The following is a 24,261-nucleotide window of genomic DNA, read 5'->3' as shown; positions in this document are numbered from 1 at the left end:
TGGAGGCCATCACTATCCCCTAAGCTAAAGCTATTACATGTGCAGGAATATTGCAGGTCTATAGTTAATATTCTAAAGCCCAATACAGAACAACAGGGTTGTCAGGGATCCACCAGAGTTACGAGGCAGAGCTAGCTTTTGGGCACATATTCCTCTTCTTGCTTGAGGAAGCTCTAAGAGTAGGAACAGGTTCTTGAAGCAGAGCTGGGACATCAGTATTTTTGCCTTATTTTCCAGATCTGAAAGTGGTAAATATCACTAAAGGGGGATAGTACTGACTACATTTATCACTGCTTTAACTTAGAAAAGTTGCTGACTAGGGAGGCAGATTCCAGCTGTCTGAGTTAAAGGGAACTGTCCAGAGGTACTGAATTAGCTCAGCAATATCTGAAAACAGTATTCATGGTCTCATTTTTTCTATTCACCATATGTTCACTGGTGCTGCCTTCCTGCTGCATTATAGTTTTTCTCAAGTCAGATGACTCTAAGGACACCAGGACCAGTATTTTCCAAGGTTCTTCTATAGCAGCACTTAAGGAATGAACCCATCACATGAACTCCCTTTGAATAAAATGATGGTGACTCCTTTATGCAGAAAATGAGCTTTTGGGTTATACTCCTTTAAGAATTTAGAAAATGAGGCTATTCTGGAATTATCTGGAATTCTGTGCTTGAAAAATATTTCAATACTACTAAGAATTCATGGATCTTTGTTGTTAGTAGGTGGTGGTAGGGAGAGTAGCTTTGATCACTTATTGTTCAGTCTGTGGCTAAAAGGGTGATGGTTAGAGAAAGTATATAAGGCTGAGGTCAAGAGAGGAGCACTTGGAAGTGCTCTGCAGCAACCCTCACACCTTGTGTGATGATGCAGAGTAAAATGTGACCATGTTCAGCCTGCCCTAACACTGAGGCATGCCCAGCTGAGAATGCTCAATTAACAGTCAAGCTAAAAAATCAACTTGTTGCTTTCATCTTTTTATTGACAGTGTAGCCAGAGCTAGAGAAAGGACTTACTGGATTCAATCAAATTAATAAATACAATAATTTAATTGTAAAAGGAAACAGTTTACTTGGAAGTTTTAGCAGAAATTGCTAGAAGCAAGGGACTCTTGGCATACAATCTGCTTGTATATGAGAATATATAGCACAGAAAGAAACTTAGTCCATATATGGATGATTGAGATTAGGGATTCTGCAGAAAGAGAAGTAAATGTATTGATTGCTCTTTTGAGGTGTGAACTTTGAAGAGGAAGACATTAAAATGAAAAGCAATTGAACTGGGTATCCAATCTTAGGCAAAGGGAATAAATATTTGGCAACATCTTAATTTTAGCTGCCAAGCTGATATTGGTTACCCTAGAAATTACTAAATTGCAAAAAGTAACCTTTCCTATTAGATGAAAGGCAGGCTGGGTGCCCTAGGCAGGCAAAGGTAAGAATGCTGCTGTACAGTGGGCTCCCTGTACCAGCACCAACCACTAGCCCTGACAGCAGAATGGGATGAGTGTAAGGGCTACGGTTAGCATGATAACAGTAAGGGATAAGTTGACAATGAAAAGAATGGAGTCACAAAGAGAAAGCTAATAGCAAGAACAAGCACTTACATCTTAACTTTCTCCATTCTTCATGTCTAATGAAGCAAAATAACTGGGCAAGGACTTCTAAGTCAATCAAGTTAAATGATAACAACTGTGGACTGACTTGCCAACCATGAAGATCAATACAGGTTTATCAATGCTACTGAGGATTTTGTTTCTGCCTCATTATAGTGTACTTTCATGTACTTTGTCAGTACAGTAGAGACATTTAAGTACTCCAGTGACAGTTACAACAATAGTTTCAGGAAGGAATCTACTGACTTTTCATATTGTGAAAAGATTAGGGAATTGGGAAGCACAAAATATGAAAAGGGAGTTCCCCTGAAGACAAGGAGTGTAGGCAAGTTGAAACCCTTAAGAACAACAACAAAAAGAGAGAAAAGATTAAAAAAAAAAAAAAGATTGACAACAGTGAGGCAGGCACATTTTCTTCCTTTAGCTGAACTAGGGCATGAGGCCTTCAGGCTAACTGGTTTTAAGTGGTGTTGGATAAGCTTTATAAAACATGAAGATGGCAAAGGTTCACTTAAGTTTCTCTTTTACTACATTAATTTGCTTAAAATCTCAAATGCTTGTGCTTGCAATAACTTCCTAAAAGCAGAAGTAGTGTTCCCTTTTATTACCTTAAAGCATTCACCCCTTTGATACAAATCATTTTTACTGTGCTAACAGCTGAACCAAGTGGCACAAAACTGAGATGGTACTTACTGCAGCAAGGTCCCTATAAATCAAAATCTGAGCTTTACATAAAAATCTTATTTATAAAAAATACAATATCAAGTACAGTGAGAATGGAGCATGGAGCAGCAGTGCTCCCTGCCAGGGCCATGTGAAGTGGCTTTTGCTACAGTGCTTGCTTAATGGCATAAGTGAAAAGCTGAATAAGGCAAACACTCGAAGAGGCAGTTTTCTGTAAACTTCTTGGGGTGGGAGGAATTTTTCCTGTGTTGGGACAGAAGATTTGGGATGGCTAAGATCAAGTGTGACATTTGGCTGCACTTGATACATCAATTACAGACTAAGATAGCTCCTGCTGAGACCAGCTCACTTGTTTTAGGAGAGAGGTTATCACTGTAGACTTTTGCCTTGACTGTTAAAATATGCAGCCTCCAGCTGGTGTCTCCCTATGGAGGAAATCACCTCTAAAATCTTCCTAAGTGACAAGATACAAATAAGCTAAGTCATTCAGAAGTTTCCTTAGCTTAAAGCTCCTTAAGAACCCTACATTGATTACTAAGCAACTCTGTTAGCGGCGTGTGGCTCGACACAAATGCTTTAACTAGAATATGTATTCCCATCCAATTGGTACCTAATGGTAATAAACTGTAATGACACTTGGAAAACAAACATATCTTGAGGAATTCTGGCCTCTTCTCATGTCCTCACTTGGAACTTTCCAGCTTTCGTGACATATTTGACTCCTTTAAATGGCTTATATTTCTCCCCATACATGTCCAAGCGGTTTACTTTTAAGCCTGTGTCAAAAAGAATAGGTAAGGAAAGGAATAAGTTACTATCCTGGTAACACCAACCAATACAATATTTGCTTAGCAAATAGAGTTTACTACACAGTAAATCTGACATTAACCAGTGTCCTTGTCACCATTTGGAAGCAATGTTCCTTCTACCATTCACAGATTATAGCACTATGGAAGTATGGTTTTAGTTCAGATTCCCATGTGGACAAGCAGTGTCTTTTAGGATAATTCTACTTTCTGTGAGTATGAATGGCTCCTTTCTTTGTGCTTGAATGAGGGTAGGGGTGAAGGGAAGCTGTGTTAAATAAGGTGCTCTCCAAAATCACTGTACCCATAGCACAGAGTAAAAGGCATGCTGGAGCTGTTGCTCTTTGTAGAGACGGAATGTCAGTTACCCTTCTAAGATCCTAGTAGCTGACCTCAGCAAAACTCAATTACCCTTAAACACAAGTCAAATTTCTCCTTACCTGAAATGGCAAGCTGCTGGATCTTGAACTGTATGTTGAGGCTTGGATTCTCTTCTGGCTTAGGTGCTCCAGATTGTAAATTTACCAGTCCTTTAAGACTGGGGAGCTTTTGTGGAGTGATTTTTCCCACATCCCACGTTAGTACCTTAAAAAGACATAAAAAGCAAAAACATTCTGAACTATTTATTAAAGACATATGTTCAAAGACACCATAAACTTCTGTACAAAATAAAGCACAGTGTCTTGGAAACAGACCTGGGATTTCCACTGAGTTTTATCACTAATTAGTTCTGTGACTCTGAATGAAGAGTGAGGGCAGAGAACCAATGTTTGTTAAGCATCTACTTTTGGATATAGCACTGTGCTTAGCACTATTCATATGCTGTCTCATAGAAGCCTGTAATGTGAATTTTGTCTTCTTTTAACAAAGAGGAAACTAAAGCTCTGAGGTCAAATGACTTGCTCAAGGTCACACGGCTAGTTAGAGGCAAGGCTGGGATTTGAACCTACAGCTCTCTGGTATCAAATGTTCTTTCCACTATACCACCTTTACTGTTTATCTCTGGGCCTAAGTTTATTTTTCCGTAAAATAAGAAGATGGGCCTAAATTGGTGTTTTTAAACTTTTAGTGATGGAACCCTTTGTTCAAATGAAATCTTTAGTGAGGAAGCTCAGTAACAGAAAGTGAAGCTATTATGTTTGAAGCTGGGGTGAAGGGCCAGGGATCTGGAGCTCCCCCTTCACTTCTCAGCCATGTGTGGTCTCTGGGGAGATTCTTCAAATCCTCAGGATTGGATTAGATGATCTTTAACATTCAATGATTTTACTTAAAAAAAAACCAAAACCCCTTTTCATTTACCAGGTAGCTCAATGACTCTACTGAGGAAAAGAATCATTTTTTACCCAAGCAGGAAGCAGAGAGAAAAATCATCTTTTACAATTCCTCTGAAATCCTTCTGCTAGAGGCAAATATATGTAGGGGGAGAAGGCAGCTTTCCTAGCCAACATCCTCTGTGGAAGAGTATGAAACAATGCTTTTAAATGAGAAAGGAAGAGAAAGGTCTTAATCAATTTCTACAGAAAATTTAACAATTAATAGATTATAATATCTATTAACAATTAATAGATCATTATATTCACATAATGCTTTTCTCTTTTTAAAAAGTTTTTTACCAGATAGCCTTAGGTTCAAATCCCAACCTTGCCTCTAACTAGCTGTGTGACTTTGAGCAAGTCACTTGACCTCAGAGCTTTAGTTTCCTTGTTTGTTAAAGGAAGACAAAATTTATATCACAGGCTTCTATGAGACATCTTCCTCATTGAAGAGTGAGTGAATCTCTGGATTATCAATGGATAAGTAAAGGCAGACTCTGAAGGAAGAAAGAATGAGTCTCACTTTTCTGTTCGTCGACTCAGCAGCAGATGCAGGATTCCCTCTTCAGGCAGTGGCAGAAGCACAGCACAGTATGCATTCTAGGTTTTGTTAGGAACTTTCATTTTAACCAAGACATTAGACCCTTCCCTCTGTCCCCCCACATCCCCAAAGCACAAAATAAAGATTGCAGAAACACTTGCTCACTCTTGATTTTAGGTGGCTGTACCTTGGTAACTGGATCAAATGTATAGCTGCCTTGTGTTGGTGTCAGGTTCATATTCAACACAACCTTTGGCATGTGAACTGTCACTGTGATTCCTTCAATAGTTTTCCCCATATTTTGCTTTGGTCCAATTGTAATATCAAATCTACCACAAGAACTGTTCTCCTTAAAACTGATGCTATGTTTCACATATACTGGTATTGCCACTAGACTAAAAAGAGAAAGAAAGACACAACCACAAAAACATACAATTAATAGTGTGAGTTCCAGAGGTGGCCTGAAAACCTCAGTCCAGAGTATCCTATACCCCCAGAACCGCAGATTGAGTCTGTGTACCAGGGCAGGTTGAGTATAGCACAGTGTTCTGGAACCACTCTGCTAGGAATTATACAATTTCTGAGCAGTAAGTATACAAATCAAGATAGAAATCTGAAGCTTAATTATAGTATAAACAATTGGGGCAAATAGCCCTAGTTTAAAGAAATGAATTAAGATCCCATAGAAAGATAATTTAAAATTATACAAACTAAATAAATCAGTTTCTATGTGGTAAGGGCCAAGAAACAATTCCTCTGCTTTTAAGTCCTGTTCTGATGTTACCAAAATACTCTGATATTTTCAAGGGACAAACCAGCTACAACCCACGATGCTAAATCATTTAAATCATTCATTTAAACTTCAGTGCAGAGAAGAGTGACTTCAAGCCAGTTAGCTGAAGAATGTCCTAGAGAGCTACAGGTAAATCTGTCTCCTTCTATCAGCCATGACGTCCACAGACCACAGTAAAATTATGGCATGGGTTCACAGTTTCGCCCAGGTTATGCATGGTCCAAAATGCTTGCTCTCAGGTATATATTCTTACTACAGTCTAATTTACTATTACTCTATACTCTTAAGATTCAAAGTATACTGATTATGTTAGACACACATTTTCACCAGTTCTTCCTGGGTCTCCTGGTGAGCAATGGCTAAAGGGAGCAATGATGAATTCAAGTACCCAACTTGTCAGAATGAAACAGGGAAAAGTGAGTTCTATGCAGTACACTGATATATGACAGGAGATTCTGACTGATGCATCAACATACTTTTGTGAGCTGACACGATATGATATAAGTCGGAAGTTTCCATCTGGAGGAATAAATGACAAAACTCTTTCAGATTCCCAACGCTTGAACCGGATGCAGGGGTGGAAGCTGACATCATCTAGAAGCCTTGGGTTCTGCCAGGGAAACAGAAGACAACCATATTTATAAAGTATAATGGGGCTTCCCTGGTGGCGCAGTGGTTGAGAATCTGCCTGCCAATGCGGGAAACACGGGTTCGAGCCCTGGTCTGGGAAGATCCCACATGCCGCGGAGCAACTAGGCCCGTGAGCCATAGCTACTGAGCCTGCGCGTCTGGAGCTTGTGCTCCGCAACGAGAGAGGTCGCGACAGTGAGAGGCCCGCGCACCGTGATGAAGAGTGGCCCCCACTCACCGCAACTAGAGAAAGCCCTCGCACAGAAACCGAACTCGCACAGAAGACCCAACACAGCCAAAAATAAATAAATATTTAAAAAAAAAAAAAAATAAAGTATAATGAATATTGCAACTCTAATTCAGATATTGTGAGAAATTAATATGCTTCATCAAGATAGAGAAGTCATGTAAGAGTTTATTATGATCACATCAACACAACTTTACAGTTTCACAATGCTTTAAAGTCTGCAAATATTTTATATACATTATTTTATTTGAATTTCAATAACTATGAGGTAGAAAATGTGAGTGGTATCATTTCCATTTCATAGATGAAAAAACTGAGGTTCAAAGAGCTCAGGGTCAGGACAAGTTAGAGGCAGAGGTAGCATCAGAGCTCAGTTCTCTTTACGGTTCTTAGTAGTGTATCATGCTGTATCTAAAATGATGCAAAAGATCAATGCCCTTTCATATCAACAAAGCATGTAATAATTCAGGAAAAGCAGCACCGCACATTTGCAGATGCCAGCCAGCCATTTAAGCTACTTCTAGCATACTCAGAGGCAAAGACCCCTCCTCAGCCTTTCCATAAAGGCAATGCTCATCATGTAAGCTACTGTCTTTGGAAGCTGTGTTAGGAATATTTCTTAGATAATCCTTTGCAATCTAAAACAAACATGTCTCAGTATTTATCATTTCATTTAGTACTTCACATGTATTAGGCTTGCAAGGAGCTACAAAACAGGAGAACAAAACTTACCATGAAAGAAAGGGAAAGGTCAGGCATTCCAGATAGCTTAATGCAAGCATCAATTACCCCCTGAATTTCTGCAAAGACTGTAGATCCTAAAGAAAGAAATAAAGGTGATAATATCATTGGAATCTGCATCTTTACTAGAGCTATCACTGTATCTGAAGTAATGGAGATATCTCCTGGGTGTCAGACATACTGAAGCTTTGCACATCTATTAAAAGGTTAGTGGACAGAGGACCCATTACACTAGTTCAGATAGCTTCTTTACTGAGTGCCATGGCCTGTACCTATCTCTGGTTAGAATATGACAATTCTAAGGAAAATCAAACCTGTCCCTATCTTTATAGTGTCAACCTTGTAAGACTGCTGGATGTGAAGTTAAAATACTTTTTTTCCAGTGATTTTTAAAATTAAAAAAAAACTTTATTCAATTTTTAAAGGTTACTTTTCATTTACAGTTATTACATTAACTGTAAATTAAACAGTTAAAACACTGGCTATATTCCATGTTGTACAATACATTCTTGAGCTTCTCTTACACCCAATAGTTTGTGTCTCCCATCCTCCCACCACACCCCACAATGGTAACCACTAATTTGTTCTCTATATCTGTGAGTCTGCTTCTTTTTTGTTAAATTCAATAGTTTGTTGTATTTTTTAAGATTCCACATATAAGTGATATCATACAGTATTTGTCTTTCTTTATCTGGCTTATTTCACTTAGCATAATGACCTCCAAGTCCATCCATATTGCTGCAAATAGCAAAATTTCATTCTTTTTTATGGCTGAGTAGTATTCCGCTGTGTATACATCTTCTTTATCCATTTATCTGTTGATGAACACTTAGGTTGCTTCCATATCTTGGCAATTGTAAATAATGCCATGAACACTGGGTGCATGTATCTTTTCAAATTAGTGTTTTTGTTTTCAAAATTAAAATATTTTAATGACCTTTTTTTTTTTTTAGAATCCATATATATGTGTTAGCATACGGTATTTGTTTTTCTCTTTCTGACTTACTTCACTCTGTATGACAGACTCTAGGTCCATCCACCTCACTACAAATAGGTCAATTTCATTCCTTTTTATGGCTGAGTAATATTCCATTGTATATATGCACCACATCTTCTTTATCCATTCATCTGTTGATGGACACTTAGGTTGCTTCCATGTCCTGGCTATTGTAAACAGAGCTGCAATGAACATTGTGGTACCATGACTCTTTTTGAATTATGGTTTTCTCAGGGTATATGCCTAGTAGTGGGATTGCTGGGTCGTATGGTAGTTCTATTTTTAGTTTTTTAAGGAACCTCCATACTGTTCTCCATAGTGGCTGTATCAATTTACATTCCCACCAACAGTGTATGAGGGTTCCCTTTTCTCCACACCCTCTCCAGCATTTATTGTTTGTAATGGTTCCTATTTCTTAAAAGTTAACAGGAAGCTTAGTCCATTTCATTAGAAACTTGGCTAATGTTATTTAAAATATTTTAACAATAAATCAAAGTTAAAATATTTTAAATAAAATTAGACAAGTTTCTAATGAAATGGACTAAGCTAGCTGTTAACTTTTAAGAAATAGGGGCCATTATTCTTTAATAGTACAGCTATTATTCCATACAATGGAATTTTATAATAAAAAGGGCACTCACTGTAGAGATAGTGTCTATAATTCACAGTAACTCATATTCACACACCAACTAGCTGTGTGACCTTGAACAGATTACTTAACTCTTCTAAGCCTAAGTTTCCCCATGTATAAAATGTGAGGGTTGGACTAGATGTTTTTAATAAAACATTATGATTCTAATACAGTACTGTTCTTTAGTCTGGGGTCTTTACTAGAAGGACTGCACATAAAGTGGTAGCAAAAAATATGGTGCATAGTAGATATACAACAAATATTAAACTGAATAAATGGCAAGATGGAAATGAATATAGGGTAATAATTGGCTTAAAGTAAGGTGGCATGAGATCTGATTTACAAAGGTTTGGCATTTCTCAACTAGAGGTTATGAAAATAATATGTAACCTCTGGACAAAATGAACAGATTTGAAAATGAATGCCTTTCCACTGAAATGCATACTGCCAAGGGATTTCGGTTTTCTATTCAGCTTATGTCAGCTGAACTGTTTTTTCCCTGATAATATGCACGCAATTACCTGATTTATCTATAATTGCATCTATTTCTTCAACGACATCAAAATAGGCTTCATTGTTTGTGTACTTTACCCCTGCTCGGCGCCATGGGATGTTGGACAGCTGCCCAGTGGGGAGTGTGTCCCCAACATTACTACTGCCTAGAAACCAGAAAAACAGAAAGCAAAGCTAACACATAAGATGCTCATGAGAAAAGCTCTTAACAGAAAAAAAACTCAAGTACTTTAGCTGCTTCTTTAGTGTTTGGGTTTTTCTCCACTGAAGTTGTGGATGGTTTACAGAATTGTCAGAGACATATCGATACCAATGTGATCAAATTTCTAGAAGACAGAAATAGGCCATGTGGTCCTGTGTGTCTATCTGCCAAACCAGGTTAAATTCATTTACTTATCTTTTGCTTCCTGTGTGTTAACAGTAACCTAACCTAATTCCAGTGGCTCAATGACAGAATCTCATCCTGCTACCACTGATGAAAAAAGAGGCTGGTTGTTTCAAAACCCTCTGCTGATAAAATGTCTGCACTGAGAATACAGAGTGATAAGTAGGCCATTTGGTATTCAGCTTAAATTATACATGAGATGCCGCCAAGCAGAGTTAACTGGCTGAAGAACATACTCTGGCCGTTTCCCATTTTAAGGTCAGCACACCCATATGGCACACCCACATGCAATATGGCTAATGTTCAAAATCTGGCTAATTTCCTGGTAAACTGACATATGTCTGAAAATAAGTCTGGTTGTCCAAAACATACACCCTTGAGCTGTGACATATTTAACATTCTGGTTAATTTACTTTTCCAACTCAAAAGTAGTACATGCTTAACAATAACAACAACATGTGAAAAGTTCAGAAAAGTAGCTAAAAAAAAATCTATCTTCCTATCACCGAAATACAACTACCATTAACGTTTTGGTATATTTCTTTAAACATTTCCCTCAGAACAGGTTGCATTTATTATTTTTTTCTATTTTGATAATTTTGTTTTTTTCAGATTTCACTTTAAAATATACAGTTGGCCCTTGGGACTTCCCTGGTGGCGCAGTAGTTAAGAATCCACCTGCCAATGCAGGGGACGCGGGTTCGATCCCTGGTCTGGGAAGATCCCACATGCCTCGGAGCAACTAAGCCCGTGCGCCACAACTACTGAAGCCCGCATGCCACAACTAATGAAGCCTGTGTGCCTAGAGCCCGTGCTCCGCAACAAGAGAAGCCACCGCAATGAGAGCCTGCTCGCCGCAACTAGAGAAAGCCCACGTGCAGCAACGAAGACCCAACGCAGCCTAAATAAATAAATAAAATAAATAAAAATTTATTAAAAATAATAAAAATACAGTTGACCTTTGAACAACGCAGGGTTTAGGGGTGCTGATCCCTGTGCAGTTGAAAATCCATGTATAATTTTACAGTTGGTGTTCTGTACACATGGTTCTGCATCAACAGATTCAACCAACTGTGGATTGTGTAGTACTATAATATGTATTTATTGAAAAAAATCTGACTTTAAGTGGACTTGGGCAGTTCAAACCCGTGTTTGATTGTAGTTGCAGTCAAAGTACGCATACAACTTTGTAGTGTAATTATGGTTGGTGTTCCTGTCTCCAACCCTGTTGCCTTCCAGAATTTTATAAAAACACTGCTTTAATCTTCCTGTTCAAAAACTTTAAACGTTTCCCCACTGGCTTTATGATTAAAGCTAAATATTTAGACTAGCATTCTAGGACTTCCTCAACTTAACTTTTTAATTTTATCTCACTACTCAACTGAAAAACAGCTCTGCTTCTATTAAACAGGTTAATACAATTCAAGATTTTTCACTGTGTTTTTTCTCATACAGTTCCATCTATAAAGAATGTTCTTATTCCTCCCTTTCTTCCTAAATTCTATTGATTCTCCAGGACCCCGTCCTAGGGCTACCCACTACAGTTCAGGAGAGATTACTTTATCCACTGAACCACTCTCTTGATCTTTATAATGTATTGCCTTAACAATCCATGTTACGGGACTTCCCTGGTGGTCCAGTGGTTAAGACTCAGCGCTCCCAGTTCAGGGGGCCCGAGCTCGATCCCTGGTCAGGGAATTAGACCCTGCATGCATGCTGCAACTAAGAGTTCGCATGCAGCAACTAAGAAACCCACATGCAGCAACTAAGAAGCCCGCACGCTGCAACTAAGATCCCACATGCCGCAACTAAAGATCCCATGTGCTGCAACTAAGATCTGGAGCAGCTAAACAAATAAAAATAAAATAAATAAATATAAAAAAAATCAATTTTTAAAAATTTTATATTTCACTAATTTTTTTCTGACTATAAATACATGTTCATTTTGGAAATCAGAAAGTATAATGCAAGAATAAAGATAATATGTAGTTCCTTAGCTGGAGATGGTATTATAAACTTTAGAACATTTTTTGTGGGAATATTTATGTATAATTAAGAGTAACTTCTCATGGTTGTGTGCTTTTTTTTTTTTTTCTTTTTTGGCCACACTGCACAGCTTGTGCAATCTTAGTTCCCCGACCAGGGACTGAACCCGGGCTCCAGCAGTGAAAGCAAGAAGTCCTAACCACTGGACTGCCAGGGAATTCCCTGTTTGTTTGTTTTTTTTCCATTTAATATTACACCATGTGTACCCTCCAGTGTCACTACACCATCTATAAAGTATGGAATTGCTTTTCAAAATCTTATACTGTTACTTATATGTTTTAATTTTTTTTTCCAGTTTCTCATCCAGAGTTTATGTTTTAGGAGCAAAGACACCCCATCTTATCTTTCCTTAAATTTCTCCTGACACTCAGTCTTGCCCAGAGGATGAATAAAGGAATGATCACTTTCTTATAGGCCGCTCTTACCCCATTTTTTAGGTCAGTGCACTTGGAAAGGGGTTTGCAATGGTGGACAGTATAGCTGAATTGGCATATAACATTTCACAGAAATCTTTCTCTAGAAGACTTTGATACTTTCAAAAGTATATCATCCTCTGGATGTACCTAATTTCTAGCTATACTCAAGAATTAAACCAAAATTAGAAGTTTGTAACACAAATACAAGGCCCACAATGCATGAAATCTCACAAATAGACTAATTTTCTCTTTTTAATATATCTTCTATATGTACAAAATAAAGACTTGGAGGAGATGGCATGTACTCTGTGGTGCAGTCTTAAATTTTCTACACTCTAGTAATTGTGGGGTATGCAGCATAATGCCAGTTTTATAATGCTATTTTTTTTTAAATTTATTTATTTATTTATTTATTTATTTATGGCTGTGTTGGGTCTTCGTTTCTGTGCGAGGGCTTTCTCTAGTTGTGGCAAGTGGGGGCCACTCTTCATCGTGATGCGCGGGCCTCTATCGCGGCCTCTCTTGTTGTGGAGCACGGGCTCCAGATGCGCAGGCTCAGTAATTGTGGCTCATGGGCCCAGCTGCTCAGCGGCATGTGGGATCTTCCCAGACCAGGGCCCGAACCCGTGTCCCCTGCATTGGCAGGCAGATTCTCAACCACTGCGCCACCAGGGAAGCCCTATAATGCTATTTTTTAATTTTATTTTTTTCCCAGCTTTACTGAGATATAATTGACATATAACATTGTATTAGTTTAAGGTACACAACATAATGATTTGATATATGTATATATTACAAAATGATTACCACAATAGTTAACAGCCGTCACTACATTGGCTTCTTTATGATTAACTGGGATAATTTATTCAGTCTTACTAGTTAGTGTTAAACAATAGTAATAATATTTTTGTAGTCTTGTAGCAAAATAACAGAAGAGTAATAGCCAAAAGTTCTGTATCATTTAAGATATAGTCTCTTTTCATGAAAAGAAATATACATCCATTTTAACATTATCACTAACTATAATTCTGGCCAAAATGGACTACCTTAATAATCTGCCAGATCATAAGCAAAAATGAATTGTTTATGAAGTTTTAATGGCTCAGTTCCTAACAGAGTGTGTTTCACCTTACCTGTAATAGAGTTGACGACAGAACGCAGAATTGTTGGTGGTTTAATCAATTCTTTCAAAATGTTAGATTCAGTAGCCAGTGGAAATCCATTGTCTAACATTTCTTCCAAGAGCTCATATACTATGACCACATTATCCTTAATTGCAGCCTCCGAACACTCACCAAAGTAGTCCTAATAAAATGTACATAACATTGCACAATGGAAGACATGAAGACAGGCTTGCTAAATACTTTTTGTTCTAAAGGGTAAGCTTACAGTAGCGTAATTCATTGTTTAAGATGTTGAAAATATGTAAAACAGAGGGGAAAAAACCTCCATAGTTCTATATACTATTTCTCAATATTTCCTTAATATTTTTAAATTGAATTGAATTCCTATTACATATTATGCCAGAAAGTACACTGAAATGTTAAAACAGAATGTGAACTATAAACTTCATTCCCCGATTAGGTACTCCAAAAAACAAAGATCAGTTTAAAATTATTGGTATATTCAGCAAGACAAGAAAGAAATAAAGTGTAAGTATTGGAAGATTTCATAACCAGTAAAAATCATGGTACTATTCAGAGAAATGTATGTGGAGGGCACTATTATTTCCTGATGACATAATTTATAATACATAAAAAAAATACAGCTTCCATGACCATGAGATTGTTTTGTTCTTCTAAAACAGTAACTGGAGCACCATGTGTACTACTGTATGCCCTACTAAAAAGGTTTATGTTTATGAACTTATGCTTAGTTGAAAAGAAGAGGGAGAGAGAGAGACAGAGAAACAGACTATACATCAAAAACTGGGTATTTAAAGAATATAATCATAATATAACTTGGATAATTCAAATTCAAAATATCTGATGAATAACCAACCTGAAAAGTATCAGCAACTCGATGTAGGAACTCAATTACAAAGAGAGGTGGCACTTCAGTCTGTATGACAGAGACAAAGAAGAGCTTATCCCGGTAGATACTGATGAGGTAGTGGTGAGGTGTTGAAATAACAGGTGGTACATTTTCAACATCAGCTGCTTTCTCTTGAGCTTCAAAGAAATAATCACAGACAGACTGGCTCACAACACTCTTCCAGTGCTTCTCTAGAAATATGTCACCGGAACAGTTTATGAGAAATAGACTGTGGATCATTTTCTGCGGGAGGAAAAAAGTTTAAATTTAGTATATATCAAAAAAGTATCCTTGTATTATCTGGACACCAAAACCAGACAAAGGCAATACAAGAAACTACAGACCAATATCAGTTAAGACTATAGGTGTAAAAATCCTCAACAAAATACTAGCAAACTGAATCCAGCAACATATAAAAAAAGATTATAACCCTGACCAAGTGGGATTTATTCAAGAATGCAAGGTTCGTTCAACATATGAAAATCAATCAACACAATATACAATATTCATAAAATAAAAAACAAAAAATATAATCATTTCAAAAGGCGCAGAAAAATCATTTGACAAAATCCAACAACCTTTTGTAATTAAAAACATTTAAACTAGGAATTGAAAGAAACTTCCTCAACCTGATAAAGAGCATCTATGAAAATCCCATAGCTAGGGACTTCCCTGGTGGCGCAGTGGTTAAGAATCTGCCTGCCAATGCAGGGGACACGGGTTCGAGCCCTGGTCCGGGAAGATCCCACATGCTGCGGAGCAACTAAGCCTGTGCGCCACAACTACTGATCCTGCGCTCTAGAGCCAGTGTGCCAAAACTACTGAGCCCGTGTGCCACAACTACTGAGCCTGCACTCTAGAACCCATGCTCCGCAACAAGAGAAGCCACCGCAATGAGAAGCCCGCGCTGTGCAACGAAGAGTAGCCCCCACTCTCCGCAACTAGAGGAAGCCCGCGCACAGCAACGAAGACCCAGTGCAGCCAAAAACAAACAAATAAATAAATTTAAAAAAAAAAAGAAAAGAAAATCCCATAGCTAACATTTAATACTTAAAGACCAAAAGCTTTCCACTTAACATAAAGAACAACCAATGATGTCATTTTCACCACTTCTATTCAATGTGGTACTGGAGGTTCTAGCCAGGGCAATTAAGAAAGAAAATGAAACAGAAGGCTTCCAAATTGGAAAGGAAGAAGCAAAACGATCTCTATTTCCAGATGATATTATCTTGCATGTAGAAAATTCTAAGAATTACACATACACATGCACACACTAATTACTAGAGCAATAAATGAGTTAAGCAAGGTTGCAAAATATAAAATTAATATAAAATATCAAGTATTTCTACACATTAGCAATGAATAATCTGAAAATGAAATTGAGAAAGCAATTCAAAAGCATCAAAAAGATCAAAATATTTAAGAAAAAATTTAACAAAAGAAGTGTAAGACCTGTACATTGAATATTATAGAACATCACTGAAAGAAATTTAACAGACCTAAAAAAATGGGAAGACCTTTCATGCTTACGGATTGGAAGACTTAATACTGTTAAGATGACATGACTCCCCAAATTGATCTACAGATTCAATGCAATCCCTATTAGTATACCAGCTGCCTTTTTTTAATGGAAACTGAGAGGCTGATCCTGAAATTCATATGGAGATGAAAGAGACCAAGAATAACCAAAACAATCCTGAAAAAGAAGAACAAACTTGGAGGACTCACACTTCCTGATTTCAAAACTTGATGTAAGGTACAGTGAGGTGCTGGCACAAAGAGAGTCATACAGATCAATGGAATAGAATTGAAAGTTCTTAAAATAACCCTTACGTATACGGTCAACTGATTTTTGACAAGAGTGCTAAGACCATTCAGTGGGGGAGAGGATAGTCTTTTCAACAAATGGTGCTGGGACAACTGGATTTCCACATGCATAATAAAGAAGTTGGACTGCTATCTCATACCATATACAAAACTTAATACAAAATGTATCAAAGACCTAAATATAAGAGCTACAACAATAAAACTGTTAGAAAAAATATATGCATAAATCTTCACGACCCTGGATTAGAAAATGTTTTTAAGATATGACATCAAAAGCACAAGGAACAAAAGAAAAAAACAGATAACCCAGACTTGCATCAGAATTAAAACCTCTGTGCTTCAAAAGGCATTATCAAGAAAGTAAAAAGACAACCTTCAGAATGAGAAAATAATTGCAAACCATACATCTTACAAGGGACTACTATCCAGAATATATAAATAACTCTTACAACTCAATAATAAAAAGACAAATAACCCAATAAAAAATGTGCAAAGAATTTGAAAAGACATTTCTCCAAGGAAGATATACAAACAAGTGGCTGATACGCACTAGAGAAGATGCTCACTATCTTTTCAAAATATGAACTAAAATCACAATGAGATAACATTTCATATTCTCTAGGCTAGATATAATCAAATCAAAAGGCAGACAATAACAAGTGTAGACAAGTTTGTGAAGAAACTGGAACCCTCATACATTGCTGGTAGGAATGTAAAACAGTGCAGCTGTGCGGAAAGCAGTTTTGAGTTCTTCAGAAAGTTAAAGACTGAGTTACCAAATGACCCAACAATTCTACTCCTAGGTATACACCCAAGAGAACTGGAAACATATGTCCATACAAAAACTTGTACACGAATGTTCTTAGCAACATTATTTATAATAGTCAAAAAGTGGAAACAATCCAAATGTCTATCAACTGATGAATGGATTCATCAACTGATGAATGGATTCATCAACCAATGAATGGATAAATAATAAATATCCAAAATGAAATGTTATTCAGCCATAAAAAGAAATGAAGTACCAGTACATGCTACAACAGGATGAACCTTTAAAACATTATGCTAAGTGAAAGAAACCAGATACAAAAGATCACATATTGTATGATTCCATTTGTATGAAATGTCTAGGATTCAGGCAAATGAACAGAGACAGAAAGTAGATTAGTGGTTGCTAGGGGCTGGGTAGAGGGGGAAGAATGGGGAGTTACTGGTTTTTGTATTTCTTTTTGAGGTGATAAAAATCTTCTGGAATTAGAGGGACTTCCCTGGTGGTGCAGTGGTTAAGAATCTGCCTGCCAATGCAGGGGACACGGGTTCGATCGAGCCCTGTTCTGGGAGGATCCCACATGCTGCAGGGCAGCTAAGCCCGTGAGCCACAACTACTGAGCCTGTGATCTAGGGCCCACGAGCCACAACTACTGAAGCCCATGTGCCTTGAGCCTGTGTTCCACAACAAGAGAAGCCACTGCAATGAGAAGCCCACGTACTGCAATGAAAAGTAGTCCCCGCTTGCTGCAACTAGAGAAAGCCCATGCGCAGCAACGAAGACCCAACACAGCCAAAAATAAATAAATAAAATAAATTTATAAAACAATAAAAATAAAAAATCTTCTGGAATTAGAGATTTGTGAATATACTGAAAACTACTAAACTTCACATTTTTAGAAAACTGCAGTTTAGTAGTTTTCAGTCTAAAAAATGCTTAGTTTTAATATAATTATTTTTTCAATTAATAAAAAGTATTCTTTAATACTTTGTAACACCTATCCACTCCCAGGTGGATTAACAGAAATGTGTACAAATGTGCACAAAAAACATGTATAAAAACATACTGTAATAGTGAAAACTATTATTATTTATTAATAGTACAATGGGAAAATAAACTAGTGTGTTATTAAAGGGAAATACACAGCAATGAAAATGAATAAACTATTGCTACATGAAACAAATATGGACGAATCTTACAAACACAATATTGAACAAAGCCAGACACAAAAGGATACATACAGTATGATTCTATTTATATGAAGTTCTAGAACAGACAAAGCTAATCTATAGTTTGAGAAATCAAATGGTTTCTTTTAGGAAGGAGAGTGGGGGTGATGACTGAGACAGGAACAGGGTTGGTCTCCTAAGGTGCCAGTAATGTTTTATTTCTTGATCTAGATGATGGTTACAAGTTGCGTTCATTTTGTGATAATTCATTGGGCTTTATGTTATGGCTTGTATACTTTTCTGAGTGTTAGTTATGCTTCAAATAAAAAGTTTATTGTCCTTGTAATATGGGAGACAGTGGACAAATATCTAATTACCTTAACTTGCTCCTTTCTTTTATATAGATAACATCAGTATCAGGTGTTTAGTGGTCCATTCATTCAAAATTACAGTAGTGAATGATAAATGTAGCCTAAGGAGAAAGAATATAAAATCTATGAATATAATAATTTCTATGTATGAAGATAAATTCCAAAGAGGAAAGGAAGAGTTTCCAGAATGAATTCATTCAATTCTATTGACACAGAAAACAATGACATCAACCTGACCAGTTCTTTTTATAGGAAGTCATTTACTTAATGAAAGCAGTTGACATTTAAAGACTATTTGGTGATGATTTCCTCTTCCCATTTGGTGAATGTTCAATAGTTATTAAGTAAATAATACTAATTACTAAGATGTGCTTTAGCAATTATTGTATTAATAAAGTATGGATGCTGTTAATATTGATAGTTTAGGGTTCCAGTTTATTAGAAAAAGAAAATGTTTCTTTGTTCAAAGGCATCTCTATTTAGCCAAGTAATCAACCTGAGGTGGCAGCAATAAACGCTGATACCTCAGGCTTTGGACCTACTAAATTTTTCCGGATTAATATCTGGAACCTCCTAAATCTTTCCACTTTATCTAGTCAGATGCTTTGTTTAATAGGTTTGCTTTGTGTCAGTTTCTATTTGAGTGTTAAAATACTGCCACTGGAATACAGAGAACCTACTGACTTTTAACCTCTGTTCTCTGATACACTTTAAAAAAATAGAACAGGAGTACCCAGCAATAAGATCTGCAACTAAATTTGCATTATGATGCCTTTTGTGGAATAAAATTTTCATCTGAAATATAAAGTACGATTTAAAGTGGAACATTGGCATCAACTCAATGAGACCCATATTTGAGCACTTCAGGTGAGCCCCCTATGGAATACAGCATCCTTCACAATAATTAATTTTCAGCTTCATTCAAAGTTTTATTCATTAAAGATAAATGAATTAATAATATCTAAAATTGAGTACTTACTGTGGGCCAGACACTATCCTAGGCACTTTTCTTATATTATCTTATTTAATCCTCACAACTCAATGCTATAATACTGTTCTTATCCCCATTTTACAGATAAGACAATGAAGTCTTGGAAATGATAAGTCAATTATCTAAGATGATACAATAAGTATCAGAGCTAGGATTCAAACCCAGATCTAGTTGAATCTTGAGCTCCTGTTCTTACCTGCCTCTTAGAAACTAATTATCAGGAACACACTCTATTGCATCAGTGTCCAGTACAATTTACTGCAATAATGGACATGTCCTCTATCTGTGCTGTCCGATACAGCAGCCACTAGTCACATGTGAGAACCTGAAATGTGGCTAATGCAACTGAGGTACTGAAGTTTTAATTTTAATTAATTTAAATTTAAATAACTACACGGAGCTGGCTGTTATCATATTGGACTGGGCAGCAAATGTGCTGTTTGAGCTTATAATTTAAGAGGAAGAGTTGAAGGATATGCCTCTTGTTTAGTTAGAAGCCAAAATGTATTCTAATAAATTATTTAGACCAGAAATTATATTTAAGAGAGCTGACATAGGTTATCTTCTTAAACTATTCATCCTAAAGAAAGTGTAGTTCACATGGATCTGTGGTACTCCATTGCCACAATATACCCTAAAAAAGCTGCTTATTCTTGAAGCAAGTGACTTTGTAGTTTCTTTATTAGAGCGGCCAGATTCCTACTCATCCTCTTAAGCTGGTGAAAAATTCTTTCCAGGAAAAGTTTCCACCAAAGTTGTTTTCATTGGCAGTAGTTTAGGTCTCAGAAGAATAGAGCAAGTTAAACTGCCATCTGGATTTATTGCTGTTGTCCTCAGTGCTGAGATGAAAGCACAGCACTTGCAGCTTTCAACAGTGCTTAGCTTCAAAACCCATCTTAACCTTCTATTATAGGAAGAAAGCTTATTTCTTCTATCCATACTAAGACCAAGGGCCTAATGCAAAAAACAAATACCACATGCAGCAGTGTAAATTTGCTTGTTTCTTTAGCTACTTATCCTTTGAGTAGCTGCAGTTCTTTCTTTCATTATTTTAATAAACTTTCTGGGAAAGCTACCACCACAACTATCTTTTTGTTCCTAGTGACTTCTGAGTCAGAAAACAGAATTCTCCAAGCTTATTTTAAAGCCACTTAAGAAACTGTGTTCAGAGGCAGTTCCATCAGAGCTTTGACTGCAGCTTAAATACTTCATAAACCCTCTTTACTGAACGTTGAACACACTCACCCTGATGATTCACAAGCAGTGCAATTACAATAGTCAAAATATCCTTGGAAGAGAGTGTCTAAAAAAGAAAATGTATTCCTTCTGTATATAACAGAATGGAGGCATAGAAGGGCCTGTATCTAAGGTGAGAGAATGAAACCAGAATATAATCTACCTATTCTGATTTTTAACCAATATTTTGACCCTGTTCATTCAACAGTTTTGAATGTTTTATATATTAAGCAATGGGGATACAAGGTGAACAAAATAAGAGTCCCTGAACTCACAGCATTTAGAGTTCAGCAAAGAAGGCAACAATTTAATACAGTAAGATGATAGGGGAAATACAGTGTGCTATAAACATCCACAAGGCTTCAAGGTGAGAAAGAACGTAAGACAAAGAAATCCAGTACAAATTTAGCAACTTCAGAAGAAGGATGGAAGTGATGAGATGAGAATGGAGAAGAAGATAAGCAGAGATTGGTTCACTTTATTCTCAGTGCAATGTAAAATCATTTTTTATGGTTTTATGCAGGGGATTCATCCAACCCAATTTACAGTTTTAAGATCGCACTGTGGAAACTGGGTAATTGGGCAACTGAATATTGTGACACTAGTTGAGAGATGAGTTATGTGGTGGTCTAGACTAGAGTGTTGATAATAGGGATGAGTAAAACGAAAAGATAAGAGAAACATTTAGGGTTGAGAAAAGTTTGGGGGGTGGGGAACAGGCAGTGGAGATGAGAGGGAAAACGAGGGATTCAGCCCTGGTCCTATATAATCTGACCCAATTCTGGATATATTTGATCCCAATGGATATATTCAAAAGACCATTGTATATATAGGTCTGGTCCTTCAGAGAGAAGCCAAACTGGAGATAGATTTGTGAGTACTGTAATCATGATTTTTTATTAACGCAAAATATAACTATAAGGAGACTAAAACTACAAAGAGAGAATGTGTATAGTAGAAGAGAACCTATGGAAGGAACTTCAAAATCTGAGTAGCATGTGGGTCAAGGAAGTGGACCTGGAAAAAGACTGAGAAGACGTGGCTGAAGAGGGATAAGAAAAAAAAAGGGGGGGGGTAGTTTACTAACCAGAGTATGTTAGTGTGTTTCCAGAAAAAAGAAGTGGTAAACATTTTAAATGGCACAAAGAGGTCAAGCTACAAGGAAAACTGAAAATGTCTGTTATTTTACAGTGTTTCTCAACTTTCATTATTGCATCCTAAGGTGTCTTTTCAGACTCCCCTTCACTCACACCCCTCCTCCATAAAATTTTAATACCACAGAATATTTCTGTACACCTCTTTATGTACCATAAATAGCTGTGCTTTATACATAAAAGTATGATTTTTTTTTTTTTTTGGCCTCAAAGGAAGCAAATTTTCAGCCTGATGAGAACGTACAATTTAACACATAGAGGCCATTTGGTGATCTTAGTAAGGGCAGTTTCAGTGGTAGCTCAGTGGAATGGTGGAAACAAGATATACTGCAGTGGGCTGAGAAATAAATAGCAAGAAGTTGGAAAAACAGAGATGAGAGCAGATGATCCATTCAAGAACTATAGCTATGAAGGAGAGAAAAAGACAAGAAAATAAATGGAAATAGTTCATAAAGTTAAGAAAGAATATTTTTAAATGCTGAAGGAAAAATGTGAGTAGAAGGGGAAAGGCTGATGAATTAGAGAGAGGAAATAACTTAACCAAAGGAAAAAAAAAGACCCAGAGAAGGTAGGAGAGGATGGCACTGGGAAACTAGGTGAAAGGATTTGCCTTCCCTAAGGAGAAGGGACACTTTTTCCTCTTTAAACAGAAAGGTAGCAGATTTGTATATTTGGTTGCAAGAAGATGATGGCTTCTATTTTCTCTGTGTAATAGGAGAGAAAGTCATTTGTTGAGAGAGAGTGAATTCCTTTTCTCTACAAATACCATTCGTTATGTGTGAATTGAAATATTATTGAGCTACTTAAAAATATCTAGTCTGCAGGGAACTCCAATAGCCTATTATGTTGACTGTTTAAAAACATTGTAAAATCCTAAGATTCAGTAAGAAAAGCTAACCTTATTGCCAAGAGAGCATTCCTACTAAAGGTATGTTAAGATTCAGGTAATTTTTCATTCATTTCAATCCTCCACTTTTCCTATGATCTCAAATGAAAGTGTCCTCCGTTCTTCCTAACACTAATTTTCCCACTTGTAATTTTGATCCCATATCCTTTTCTCTCTTCCCAAGTCTTATCTCCTGTTTCTTGAATGTTTAATCTTATACATTAGTTACTTGCTTTCTGCTCTCACACAGAACAAACAAACCCCAAACCTTTTAGGGACCTTGTCAACCATCTTTCACTTCATGCTCCAAACGAAGAAGCATTAGTCTACACTTGCAGTCTCTCCTCTCAATAACTGACTTTATTAAAGCAGTTCTCTCAAATGACCCAATGACTTCCTAATCATCAAATCCAACGACCTATTCGCAGACTTCAACTTACTCGTTTGATCCTTGCAGCATTTCATGTCACTGATAAGTTTCCCCAAAACAAAACAAATACTTCTTACCAAATTATACGGAACTTCACCTGTCTTGGTTCTCCCCTGGAAAGTTTCTTTCTGGCTTACTTATAAGGATTTTTTTTTTTAAAAATAAACTTTTCTTTCATCTTCACCTAAACTACTGTTTCAAACTCGATATATTCCAAGCTCCACAAAATTCCTCCTTCTCATGTGAGGACTCCTAATTTTATACAGGTATCAAGTTCTTAATCAAGCTTCAGCTTCGGGTTCAATCCAAATCCACCAAATCCAACCAAGCACATCGTTTATCACTTTTCCATACTCACTGTCACCTCCTCAGTTTAGAATCCTATCAACTCGTTTCTGAAGAACTGCAACACCGTCCTCACCGCATTACCCCAGGCTCATCCAGGCGCCACCCTCTAACGGGACGTCCGCTCAGGACAGTTAAGGATTTTGTCCTCCACAGCAGAAGCCTGGGGGTGAGGTCCGAGTCGTCGGTACTTCAGCTCTCCGTGGGTGACAAGACCTTTTTCCCGCGTCAGAGCACGGTGAGGGACCCCAATGAGCCTGAACCTCTTGAGCCTAAGGGCCTGAAAACACTGGGCTGCAGGTGCACCGTTCCCTTCCGGCCCAGCTGGCAAGAAAGACCGGAAGGCCGGGAGGGAGGCGCGGCCGCGGTCCACAGCACCGGAGACGCTCCCGCACCCCAGACAGCAGTCCAGAGCCCGAGCTATTCAGCCTACGTCCCAGTTTTCGTGATGCCCCCCAACCCCGTCCGCAGACCCCCAGCCCCCCACACTCACCCCGACTCCTGGGCCAGTCAGTGATTCGACGCGGGGTCCTCTCCGGACGGAGGCCGAGGCAGCTGAGATCGTGAGGACCCCGCAGTTGGGATGCCGGATAGATTGCCTGACTAACAGCTTCAAAGTAACCAACAGTATTGGAAAGAGTAAATGAGTGAGAAGACGTTGAATGAGGAGAAAGACGTCTTTTGAATTTTAGG

The 24,261-nt window shown here is 37.5% G+C and overlaps 1 protein-coding gene and 2 long non-coding RNA genes across 4 annotated transcripts in view; all 3 read right to left on the bottom strand.

Annotated features, from left to right (window-relative positions):
* LOC309642871 overlaps positions 1-24,261 on the bottom strand; it is a 367,193-nt gene that overhangs the window by 181,594 nt on the left and 161,338 nt on the right. The window lies entirely within an intron of this gene.
* The window catches only part of LOC309642866, a 242,639-nt gene that overhangs the window by 103,945 nt on the left and 114,433 nt on the right, over positions 1-24,261 (bottom strand). The gene's annotated exons all lie outside the window — the stretch shown is intronic.
* AP3M1 (adaptor related protein complex 3 subunit mu 1) lies at positions 960-24,196 on the bottom strand. 2 transcript variants are annotated; one of them, XM_082424924.1, is made up of 9 exons: positions 24,062-24,196; positions 14,358-14,633; positions 13,490-13,661; positions 9,518-9,655; positions 7,360-7,445; positions 6,227-6,360; positions 5,145-5,352; positions 3,544-3,688; positions 960-3,073 (listed from the first exon to the last, which is right to left on the bottom strand). In XM_082424924.1, the coding sequence occupies exons 2-9, from the start codon at positions 14,628-14,630 to the stop codon at positions 2,973-2,975; spliced, it is 1,257 nt and encodes a 418-aa protein (XP_082281050.1). In that variant the 5' UTR covers positions 14,631-14,633; positions 24,062-24,196; the 3' UTR covers positions 960-2,972. The 2 variants fall into 2 exon arrangements, with proteins under 2 accessions (XP_082281050.1, XP_082281051.1); XM_082424925.1 differs by lacking the exon at positions 24,062-24,196 and adding an exon at positions 18,533-18,603.

The sequence above is a fragment of the Balaenoptera physalus genome, assembly GCF_965194825.1.
Source record: "Balaenoptera physalus genome assembly, chromosome: 14".
Classification (NCBI taxonomy): Eukaryota; Metazoa; Chordata; class Mammalia; order Artiodactyla; family Balaenopteridae; genus Balaenoptera; species Balaenoptera physalus.
This window is presented reverse-complemented; position numbering and strand designations above follow the sequence as displayed.